The 12,458-nt window shown below is 41.5% G+C and overlaps 1 protein-coding gene across 2 annotated transcripts in view; it reads left to right on the top strand.

The window, feature by feature from the left end:
- Positions 1 to 1,534: 1,534 nt before the first annotated feature.
- The window catches only part of Tbc1d23 (TBC1 domain family member 23), a 52,139-nt gene continuing 41,215 nt past the window's right edge, over positions 1,535 to 12,458 (top strand). Inside the window, exon 1 of one of the 2 annotated variants that reach the window (XM_021209106.2) lies at positions 1,535 to 1,705. In XM_021209106.2, the coding sequence (XP_021064765.1) occupies positions 1,653 to 1,705 (53 nt within the window). In that variant the 5' untranslated portion in view covers positions 1,535 to 1,652. The remainder of the gene's footprint in view (positions 1,706 to 12,458) is intronic. The other variant, XM_021209105.2, reaches the window with a different exon arrangement.

Raw genomic sequence — 12,458 nt, 5'->3', positions numbered from 1 at the left:
TTTTGGTTTATCACTGGGACAGCTGTACTACATTGTTTAAATAGTTTTTAAAACTCTGGAGCATTTTAGGTACCAAAGTATATTTCAGAAAAAAAAAAAGTGATGGATACCCCTGAAGGTACCTCTCAGCTCCTAAAAGTGAAATATTAAACATTAGAACCAATATAGTGGCTAACACCTGTCATATTGCCTCTTTCAGAGGCTAAGGCAGGAAGAATACTTGAGCTTAGGAACTCACAGACAACAGCCCTGGAGTCAAGCCAAACCTGGTCTTGCCCCCAAGCTCTTCAAAAGACAAAACCAAGCATGACCAGCCAACCAACCCAACAGAAACTTCCTTTTCTTAAAGCTATTTCTGCTCATTTCTGCCCCATCTAAAACTTAATTGTTTTCAGTTTTTCTACACATCACCCCTGCATTTCTCAGTGTGCATGCATCTATCGCTAATATATAGATATCAAACATAAACGATGCCTTTTGTTTGTAATCTGTTTGGTTCATCTAACAATGACATTTTCAGATTTATCCATAAATTTTCATGTAGTTAACTGCATCGTTGTTCCTGGGCTTAGAAATATTTCTTCAGGTCCTCCCTGAATCTGTAGTAGGCAAAGGTAGCCCAGGGACTGGTGTTTTGGTAATACTGGTGCTGTGGATGAAACCTGGGTGCGGAACAAGGAGGCCCATTTAGGAGGGACAAATGGGACATTGGCTGGGAAGGGAAGGATCTCGGCAGCTTTTTTTTTTTTTTTTATAAACAGATTTTCTCTGTATAGCCTTGGCTGTCCTGGAACTCACTTTGTAGACCAGGCTGGCCTTGAACTCAGAAATCCGCCAGCTCTGCCTCCCAAGTGCTGGGATTAAAGGCGTGCACCACCGCCGTCCTGCTGCAGCTTTCTTAAACTGATTTTTTAAAACTAGAATTTCAGTTTCAGAACTACAGTTGATTCTCCTGGCTGTTAGAAGACATATTTAAGATAGAAGGCTACAGTATAATTTTCTTAACTGGATAGCTTGACAGAGTCCTTCGTGTATTTTTATTTTTCTTGTAGCTCTGGTTGGAATCCTTGAGGACGCTGGGCAAGTGCTGTATTGTATGGTTTACTAAGTCCCTGGCCTTTTATTTTTGAATGGTCTTTACAAATGATGTGGTTTGTCCTTTCCTACCTTCTCTGTATGAATTCATACTTGCTTCCCTCTCTCCACTAGCTGGGATTCTCAATTCTGGCTCACACCGGACAGTCAGAGACCCAAACATTAAAGACGCCAAGCCAGGATGCTTCACTTTCACAGAGTCTCCTCTGAGCCGCGCCGCGCCCCGCCCCGTCCTCGGGAACCCCGCCCACTCCTCAGGGTCGGCCCACCTGAGGCCCCGCCCACAAACTTTGTGCCCCTCCCACTCCGTTCGCGGCCCCTTGGCATCCTGGGATTTGTGGTCTTCCATAATCTTCTCCCTCCCGCAAGCTCCGGGCTCCGCCTTTCGCCCTAGAGACGCGGTGACGTTGCATCCTTCCAGTTCCTCGCCTCCTCCCTCTTTCGCTCTGGTGAGTCTCAAGTCTCAGACTTCATAACTCCTTTTACGACACTGAATCTCTGAGACAGTCTCGGTGCCAGGTCCACTTTTCGGCAAAGTGACGTGGACGTCAACAGCAATGGCGGAAGGAGAAGAGCTTCTGCCACTGTCAACGTCGGGCGGGGACAGCTGGTGAGTGCGAGCCCAGGTTTAATTCCCACTGGCCCCTTCTCTTCCTGTTCTCCATCCTGCCTGTCCCCGAGGTGCTGGCTGGCGGGGCGTGGAGCAAAAGGCACCTGTCCTCCTCTGAGCCCCTGCCCCGCCCCCTCTGCTTCAGGGTCCCCTCTGCCCGCGGGCTTCTGCGGCTGGGGCAGAATCCCGGGGACTCAGGGGCCGTCCTGGATCCGCGCCTAAGGCAGGTCCTCCCGCTTGGCCCAGCGGAGAGAGTGGCTTCCACACTGAGTTCGCCGAGTCCCTAGCCAGGGAGTTGGAATGGGCGCACTAAGGAGGAAGTTCTTGGATGGAGATCTCAGACCATTTGAAATTAGATCTTTTGAAATAACCACCGCGACCTTTGACAGTGCAGAGGTCGTGAGATACACCCAGCAGGATTCCTTCTACGTCGTTCAGGGTTGTTTGTTTGTTTTTTTAAAATATTATTATTATTAATTTTGTTTGTCTTCCAACAGTTTCTAACATTTGTTATTTTTTCTTTCCAACCACTTTCCTCACAATTTAATTTCATGGCTTTGGATGGCGCTTTGAAATTTGCTACTGTTTCTCCCGAGCATTTGCTTGTCTCTCTGGGGCTGTGGGACGATTTGGTTTTTAAAGGAACTCATGTAGCCCCAGGCTGGCCTCGAACTTTCCTGAGTGGCTGAGGATGACTGTGAACTTGCGATGCTTTGGCTTGGAAGCGAGCTCCATCCTGCCTGTTTTGTGTGTCGTGCTGGAAATTGAACCCAGGACTTCATGTGCACTAGGACAAGCACTCTTCCAACTGTGATCCATTCCCAACCCTGCCTTTTTGGTAGGCATTTTTTTTTCCCCACTGAGGTCATTAATTTTTGGTGGACACTTTTACTTTTGAAGTTGTGTGTGTGTGTATGTGTGTGTGCGTGCACGTGTATGCATCTTACAGTTGATCTAAGTGAATTGACCAGGTGTAATACTCATGGATTTTGCTGTTGTTATTCACAGTGTTTGTATATTGCTGTCACTGTTTACCTACACACAATGCAAGCCTTTGGTAAACTTGTACTTTACTAATTGAGGATAGTAAAAATAGCAGAAAGGAATACACGATATAGCAATTGAGTAACTGGTCTTGTGGGGACTGACAGGTACACATGTAACAAGATAAAGTTAATTTTGTTCTTTGGGATTGTAAATAAAAGTGTTGTGGGAGTTCAGAAGAGGCAGAGACCATTTCAGCATGTATTACGAAAGCTTCATAGAGGACTGGTGTGTGAGCTAGACTCTGAAGAATTAGTAAGACTTACCTTAACATTGTTCAAAATAGTCACTAACATGAGGCTACAGAAGGAATTAACATTCTTTCCTTTGCCTCATTGAAAACTTAAAAAACAACAACCGCCCCCAAAAAACCCAAACGGGTAGAACTTTTACTGTGTTAATAAATATATATATATCCAATATCAATATATTATTTGAACATGCACTCATTATTTTAAAAAACAGTTTTTCATTTATTTATTTGTTTGAAGGTAGGGTCTCACTGTGTAGCCCTAGCTGGTCCAGAACTTGCTATACAGCCTTGTCTGACCTCAGTTTCCTAAACTCTAGGATTAAAGGTGTATACCATCACAGCCAGATTTAGTTTTTAATTATTAACCATATGAAAATGTTTATGTACTTTTTATATTTATCATGAATTTCAGTTGGTCTAGTAGCAACATTTGTTCTCTTAAAGGACCCATTAAGGTCTATATGTCTTTTGTTGCTATTTTTGTTTTTCAAGATAGAGTTTAGTTTCTCTATGTAGCCTTTGTTGTCCTGGAAATCTCTCTGTAGACCAGGCAGGCCTCGAACTCACAGAGATCCTCCTGCCTCTGCCTTCCAGGTGTTGGGATTAGAGGAGTGTGCCACCACTGTGGGGCCAAGGCTTTGTCTTTGGGTGACTATTGCTATGATGAAACACCCTTATCAAATAAACGTGAGGAGGAAAGGGTTTATTTGGCTCACACTTCCTTATCATTGTTATCGCTGAAGGAAGTCCAGACAGGAACTTACACAGGGCAGGAACCTGGAGGCAGGAGCTGATACAGAGGGCATGGAGGGGTGCTGCTTACTGGCCTGCTCCTCCTGGGTTGCTCAGCCTGCTTTCTCATAGAACCCAGGACCACTAGCCCAGGGCTGACTTTTTCTACAGTGACCTGGGATCTTCAATCAATTGCTAATTAAGAAAACGCCTTACAGGCTTGCCTACAGCTGGAGGCATGAGATCTCACCTCTCCGATGGCTTCAGCACGTATCAAGTTGACAGAAACCTACCCAGCACAGTCTGTGTGTTTGGTGTGGGTTCCTTCTTGTTTTATCTCCATGAGTGGAGGAGCACTGAGATGTTTGTTGAGATTTCGAGTCCCCCTCCACCCTCTTCTACCCGCTTCTCTCCAGTCTCACTCTTCCTGACCAGTTTCTATAGAGTCAGAAAAGCCTTTGGGATTGGGAGCCATAGATTAGTAAACCCACTTTTCTTTGAGTGTTTGGTAAATGAGATCCTTGCAGAATGGTTTCTAGTTTAGCTGTCATGTTTTAGTTTTGACTTTGTCACTTGTAAAGTTTTCCACAGTGTATTTTGCAGGTTACCTTAATGGCTAAGGATCATTCAGTTTACAAATGGAAGTGTGTAAGAATAAAATTAGGCTGGGTGTGGTGGCTTGCTCATGATCCCAGCTTCATTCACTTAGGAGACCAAGGCAGCGGAATTGGTGCAAGTTCAAAGTTAATCAGAGCTACATTGTGAATTTTAGGGCAGTCTGGGCTGCTGAGTGAGACCCTGTCTCAGAAACATGAGATAGCTAAAGTGAGTGGAAGAAAAGGGCCAAGGGGGAGTTGGGGGGGGTGAGAAGAGAGGGAAGCGGGAATGGGGGGGGGGAAGAGAGCTGAGAGGAAAACCTAGGCTCCTGTCCTCCAGGATTTTATGATCTAGATCAGAAGGCTAATTTAAGAACATCAACGAACTTGGGCCTGATTGGGCATGTCCTTAATCCCAGCACTCGGGGAGGCAGAGGCAGAGGCAGAGGCAGGGGCAGGGTTTGAGCCCACCCTGATCTACAGAGTGAGCTCCGGGCCAGACCTGGATTACATGGTGGGGCCCTGTCTTAAAAAACTAAACAACAAAAAGAAGGTCAACATAGTGTGACGCAGTGACACATTTGTGTCTTTTTTGTAGCTGATTAGTGGTATTTTAAATAGGCCAGTGCTGCCATACCTGTTTGACACTGCGTTTTACTACTTTTCCTGTCTGTTTTCTTTGTGGCCAGTGAGTAGTAGTTATTATTCAGTTTCTTTCCTAATAAGTGGAACTAGATAGCTGAACTTGTTAGAAATATGTATATACTCTTTAAAGAGCTCAGGAAGGGGCTTAAGGTCCTTTTTAGGGGTTGGAGAGTACCCACCACTCTTTTTTTTTTATTTTTTATTTTTTGGTTTTTGAGACAGGGTTTCTCTGTGTAGCCCTGGCTGTCCTGGAACTCACTTTGTAGACCAGGCTGGCCTTGAACTCAGAAATCCGCCTGCCTCTGCCTCCCAAGTGCTGGGATTAAAGGCGTGCGCCACCACGCACGGCAGGAGCACCCACCACTCTTGAGGCTGGATTCAGTTGGTAGCCTCCAAAAATAACACTGTGTAACACCAGCCTCAGGAGATCCAACATCTTCTTCTGGCCTCTGCTGGTTCTAGGCTCCACATGGTTCACTTGCATGCAGGCAAGCACTCATCCACGTGGAAGTAAAAACATATAAGTCGTTGAATACTTAGATTCTTTGACATCACTTCTACCTATTTACTGGTTTTTAGTTATGCTTTAAGTCACCAGCTCTTCCTAAAATTTAAACATGTTTTGCAATTACCTTGAAGCTCGTTAAAAATGCAAACTGATTCAGTAGGTCTTAGGTGGGATCTGGGGTTCTTTATTTCTGAGCTCCTCTGTGTTATCAGTTCTGTTTCTTCATGAACTACACTTCAGCTAACAAGGTATGAGTAATATGTATCTTAGAATGGGAAGTCAGAGGAATTTATCTTTTTATATTATATTACATTGTGTAACTTAATATGCTATAATTTACAAAATCACAAAGCTCTTTATTTAACATTTTGTTGTGTGTATTTGTGTGTTCGTGTGCTTAATGTGTAGGGGGACATGTGGAGGTCTGTCAAGAGTCTTTCCACCATATGTGTTCCAGTTATTGAACGCAGGAAATGAGGCTTGGCAAAAAACCCATTAAGTGCTGAGCTGTCTCACTTATTGCTTTACAGATAGTGAACTTCTCAAGGGGGAATGACTGATAGCCAACAGCTCAGTAAATATTTATTGGATGAATGTATATATGAACGAATGCCAACGATTGTGTAACCATGAGCGATGCATACCAAGGCACCATTTCATATACAGTACCTAACATTAGTGTTCCCACAAGCTAATTGCTGGCTGGCATAATGCTTATTCCCTTTGGAAAGGCGATCAGAAACCGTCTAAGCTCCCACTTCTTTAGAACTTTAGCTATGTGAGCTCAAAATGTGGTTAAAAAAAACTAGTCTAGAATTTATATTGATAAAGTTAATAGTTTTTGTTTTCATTTTTGTTTTGTTTTTCATGACAAAGGTGTTTTTTCTTGGTGGTAGGTGGTGTGTGTGTAGCCCTGGCTGTCTTGGAACTCCGAGATCTGCCTACCTGTGCTAGGATATGCTGTGCCACCACAACAAAGACAAAGTTAAATTCTTAAAATTCAAAAGTTGGTAATGCTCTCCTTGACATACATATTAAAGAAGCAAGCCTTGGAGTTGTACATATGCTTTTATGTTCTGAGTAATTTTTTCTTAAATAATCCTGAGAGATCCAAAGCCATAGTCAAACTTTTTCTTTTAATTATATAATTGTTGGCATTCTGAACTTATTTAAATTTATAAATTTTACTCCATATGCACTTTAATTTATAATTCTAATGTTTTGCTCAATTCTTCCTAAATTCTTTTAGTTGTAAAAGGATCAGTTCTATTAAGAAACATCTATGTATACTGTAGTATACAGCTAGTTATGAAGAGGACAATTTTGAATAGAGTTGATAACTATACTTGGCAAAACATTTCTTCTACATAATGCTGAAATGTGGCTTCTGTTTGGTGTCAACCAAAGACAATAGCTGCCCTTATGTATCAGAAAGCAAAATCGTTTAGCAAAGCATTCAGGGCTCAACAATCATCCACTCAGTATGGTTTATATTCAGGCTGCTTGCTGGGTAAGGCTTTAGGGGAAATGAAAGCAGTGTTAAAGCCAGAGCTGTGCACTGTAGTGCTTTGTTTTAGTTGCTTTGATTCATCATTTTGTCAGAAGGAATAATACAAAATAGTGGCACAGTTTGAGGGCCAAGTGTTCAAATGTGAACCCGTGAGAAAACATTTCAGAGTCAAGTCATAAGTTAAGCCTTGCTTAAGGATTTTAGCAAGGAAATATAAGAAATGTTAAACATGTACGTAGATCTTTTCCATTTACACACCCATGTGCACACACACATGTGTATCTTACAGCAGCTTTCTGAAACAGGAATTACTCAGAATTACTGTTTGTGCCTTCTTGGAGTGCAAGGATGGACTTAGAGTGGTCATTCAGCAAATCCTGTTCATAAAAGATCTGTACTTAATCAGCATCTCCTTTCTGTAAGCCCTGTGTTCCTTCTAATACTGATTGCATTTATGTCATATATGTCACATATCCCTTAAAGACTCCTAGAGAAAGTCCTCATAAAAGTGTGGATCAAATGTTGAATTAGCTATATATTTTGGAAAGCACAGTATTCAAAGATGTGTGCTTTTGAGCATATATGTGCATATGTGATGAGCATATATTGACTATTCGTAGACCCTATATAGATATGAGGATATGTATGAGATGTGTATATCACTGAACTCTCTTATATCCATGAGAAGAAATAATTTATGATTGATATGATAGGATAATAAGGAGAGATTATATATATGTATACTATATATATCTTTATAGATCTTTTATTTTCGTAATACTGTGTTCTCAAATGCCTACCCCAAATCACTTTTTTTTTTTAATTTGATGGTATGGTTACCTACATCATCTAAATAGAAAATAAATTATTTAATGTCATATATTAATATATGTGATTAGATACATGTAATGTATTTATATTATACTACATGCTAATATAATAATTAATCTATCATATATTTAAAGATTAGTGTATTTTTATTTGTGGTAATATGTAGGAAATGTAAGCCTGTGCACTGTTTTGATAGTCTTAACAACTCAGCGGTTTTTCTGTTGCTTTAATTCAATGATAGGGAAGTAAGTAACTTACTATGTATTATTTCCCCTGTAAAGAGTTTCTAGTCTTTCTTTATCTCCCCACCCCTGTACTCTGTGTGTGTGTGTGTGTATACAACTTTGTGGAGTTGGTTCTCTCCTTCCACCTTCATGTGGGTTCTGGGGTTAAGCTCAGGTCAGCAGGCAGGTGTATGTGGCAAGCGTCTTTACCTGTTGAGTCACCGCCATGACCCCTTTTCTTTGTTTTGAAGGATAAAAGTTATAAAATGTACCCTCTCATGAACATGCAGTTGAATACAGAAATCCTTTTTTTACTTGAGACAAGGTCTAGGTTGGCTTGGAACCCATAAGTAGGCCAGCTGACCTTGAGCGTGGCAGTCCTCCTGCCTCAGTGCTAGGATATGTAGGCACCATCATCTCCAATGAACTCCAGACCTGCTTTATGTTTGTTTTGTGAATTCCATATGATTTAACAGTCACGATGAAGATAAGTGAGAATGTCTTTCATCAAGTAAATCTCTGTCAGTGCTTGGAATCCAGTTTTGAAATGTAAATCTGCCATATACTTCTCTTGCCAAAATATGATTTTTTTAAGTCAATAAATTATCTTTGTGAATAATTGCCCAGATGTAGCATAATGATGTCACTTTTATTTTTCATGCAGACTATTGTTTTTTAAGACAGTGTTTTCAGGAAAAATAGTACTTTTTAAAAAAAATCATATTTTGGATAAAGTAGAAATTTGTAACAAAGCTGCGTGTGGTGGTTCATGCTTTTAATCCCAGTATTTGGAACGCGGAGGCAGTCAGATCTTTATGAGTTCCTGGATATCCGGAGTTGTTACACAGAGAAACCCTGTCTCCAAAACCAAAAAACCAAACAAACAAACAAACAAAACCAAAACCCAACAACAAACAAACAAAAGAAAGAAAGAAAAAAGAAAGAGAAATTTATAACAGATATGCATAATGTCTCTGCAGATTTTTGTCTTTTTCATTCCATTTCTATTTTAGGCAAACAATGTGCACTATTTTTAAATTTCCAAGTACATGGCTTTGGTTGAAAATATCTCCACGGAAAATTGAACTAGTTAGGTGGCTCAGCAGGTGAAGGGTAAAGACACTTGCCGTCAAGCTTGACGACCCGAGTTCGATCCCCAGGACCTACGTGGTGGATCAGAAAACTGAAAATTGCCTCGTTGCCTCCACACGTGTGCTGTGGCATGTGCGTGTTCACACACACAGGTACACCAGGAAGTGAATGAACAGGAAACAGGGAGGTGCTGGGGACTTTTGTCCTTGAGAAGCTAGAGCAGTCCGAGGTTACTGTTCATCAGTGGAGAGACTGCTGTAGTTCACTGTGGAGAAATCTTACAGCTGACATGAACACGTTTCAGCATTACCCGTGCATCTGTTAGACCTCCTCACCGCCCACTAAGTAGTAATCCCTTGAAGTTTTTTCTTAGAAGAGGAAGAGCTACCATGGGTACCATTTGGCTTGTGGATAAAAAAAGAAAAGTTTAAAAATGGCATTTATTCTATTTATAGTTAATTTCCAATTTTACAGAACTAAACTTTTGTGACCTCCATATCCTTTTCCTGTTGCATAGTGATGAAATCTTGTAGCTGTCATGTTTGTAAGGGATGTCTGTCCCAAACAACTAACTATATTTAGCATCTTCTTTACTTGATGCAGGATTCCAGGAGAAATGAGACATGAGTAAAAATATTTTGTTGGGGACAAAAAAGAAAAAAAAAAGTTTGGGGCTGATGTCTCATGAGCTGTGCCATAGGAAAGACTCAGCAGTACAGGGTACAAATTAACCTTTGAAACAGTTTGAGACACGTTCTGGCTGCTTGTCATACTGTTTGCTGGCGCTTACAGGTGGTTAGTTAGCCATTTTAGAAGTAGGAACAATTGGTCAGACTTAAAGCTATCAGTGCTGAAGACGTGATACATAGGCTGAGCTGTCGTGGCTTAAACTGTACACAGGGTGCCTTACCTTTGAACAAATCCGAATGAACTGCCAGCCAGTTAGAGAGCCACTTCCATCCGTAGAATAGATGTAATTCTTACACTCCTCCACAGCTCTTTAAGAGTAAACTGTACATTTAACCAGGTGAATTCTTGGTGTTTATTTTTAAGTTTAAAAGTAATCATAACACCCAACTCGAAACAACTCCATCATCAGATGATAAAGAAAATGTGACATATTCATGCAAGGAAGAGTGTTTGGCAGTAAAAGCATGTGCTGGTCCATAGACCATAATACGAGCAGAGCTGGAAACATAATGCTAACAGAAGAGGCCAGGCCTTAAAGGTCATGGGTCATGATTGCATGTATGTGAACTCTTTCAAATAGGTAAATGTGGAGAGGCAGGGAATAAATGAATTGTTGTTACAGATTGGGGACAAGGTAAGGAAAGGCTGGTGGGAGGAAGTAATGAGTGAATTCTAATGGATGTGATGTTTCTTTTTATTTTTTATTTATTATTCTCTCATAGACTATAACCAGTGGTAGTTTGAATAGGTGTGGCCTCCATAGACTCACATGTTTGATTGCTTGGACCATAGGGAATGGCACTATTAGTAAGTGTGGCCTTGTGGGAGGAAGTGTGTCCCTGTGCAAGCAGGCCTTGGGGTCTTACATATGATCAAGCGATGCCCAGTAGAGCACAGTCTCCCGGTGCTGCCTTCGGATGAAGATATAGAACTCTCAGCTTCTCCAGTACCAAGTCTGCCTGCACGCTGCCATGGGCTGCCATGGTCCCCGCCTTGACGATAATGGACTAAACTGCAATGAAACCTAACTAAGATGCAACCCAGCCAAAGTTTCTCCTCCTTCCTCTCCCCCCAGTCCCTCCCCCCCACTCCTTCCCCTCTCCCCGACAATCACTCCTCTAACCTCCCAGGGATACCAACCAAACCTGGCTTATCAATAAGATATAATACAGTAAGACTAGTCACCTCCCTTCTTATTGAGGATGGACAGACAGGGAAGCCCAACAGGAGGAAAAATATCCCAAAAGCAGACAAAATGCGTACTAAGCTTGGAAGTGGCTGGAATTTATGCTTTTGTCTCTTGTACAATTGTGCACGAGTTCCAAATGTTCCGGTTCCTGGCTGATGAAAGAGGTTCAAACTCAGCTCATAGCTGGAGTAGAAGCCTGTGTCTGCCTGGCTGGAGTTCTAAAGCAGCTGGGGTTAGAGTGCTCTCAGGATTTTGCCACAAAACATGTGATGAGGGGAAATTTTCTTGCCTTTTATTTTGAAGGTAGTTATTTCTGTTTTAGGGGTGTGCTGTTTTTGTTTGTTGTTTGTTGGTTTGTTTTTGAGACAGGGTATCTATCACTCTGTAGTTCCCCGACTGACCTTGAACTCCCACAATCCTCACGAATCCTGAGATCACCCATTGCTGGAATTTTACTTACGTGTTATAAGCTTGTTATTGGCAGCTCACTAAAACACCCTGCTGTGTGCTAACACATGTTATGAGCTCAGAGTTCTAGAGCCAGTTTTCAGTTTCCAGTCACAAAGCCTGGTATTTGCTGTGTCTTGAACTTGCTGAGCAAAAGGGGTCATTGTTTTTATGAATAAAGCCTATACTTTCCTATTTGGGGACCTTGTGTGCTTGGCTTGGACGTTTGTCCAACCTTTAGCTCGTAAGGTCAGTTCAAAGTATCTTAAAGCCAAAGAGGACTAAAAAAACTACAGCCCGCCCACTCACCAATTAGACTTGTAGCTACTACGAGCTCAGAGGCCAGACATGAGCCTATTTGAGGGCTGAATGCTGTGTAGAGTTCTCATCTCTGCTCATCCTCCTGCACAACATTTAACTGCAGCGTTTGCTGCTGTCTACTACAGTTACAAATGGTCGTGTATAAAGTCTGAACGCTGAGCCATTGCCTCCCTCAGAACACACTGTTATTTTTAATTATTTAGGTGGGAAGTGTCTTTTACCACTTGAAGTATAGTATTTACTGGTTTCTACGGTACTTGCTTACAGTTGAAGTGCCACCACAGGCGGTGGTCCCCTGAGCACAGCGTCATGAAGTCCAAGCAGTGGCTCCATCAACAGGTGCGCTTGTATGTTACTATGACACCACAAGTACTTGGAAGTGCTTGCTATGTCGTATGGAACAGTAAGGTATTTGGAAGAGCTACTTCAAAAAGAAAATAAGGGTGTGCACTAATAATTAGAACAATTCTAGTTCATTTATGATATAAAATTCCATCTCAATTAAATATTTTCCTCATTTCATTAACACAGTTGACAAACATGATATTTATTCACCAGACATATATTGTATTTTCTTTTTTTTTTATTATTATTATTATTTTCTTTATTTACATTTCAAATGCTATCCCGAAAGATTCCCATACCCCTCCCCCCACCTCTGTTCCCCTACC

Source organism: Mus pahari, chromosome 12 (genome assembly GCF_900095145.1).
Source record: "Mus pahari chromosome 12, PAHARI_EIJ_v1.1, whole genome shotgun sequence".
NCBI classification, from domain to species: Eukaryota; Metazoa; Chordata; class Mammalia; order Rodentia; family Muridae; genus Mus; species Mus pahari.
The sequence above is the reverse complement of the archived record's forward strand: the minus strand, read 5'-3'. Positions and strand labels throughout refer to the sequence as shown.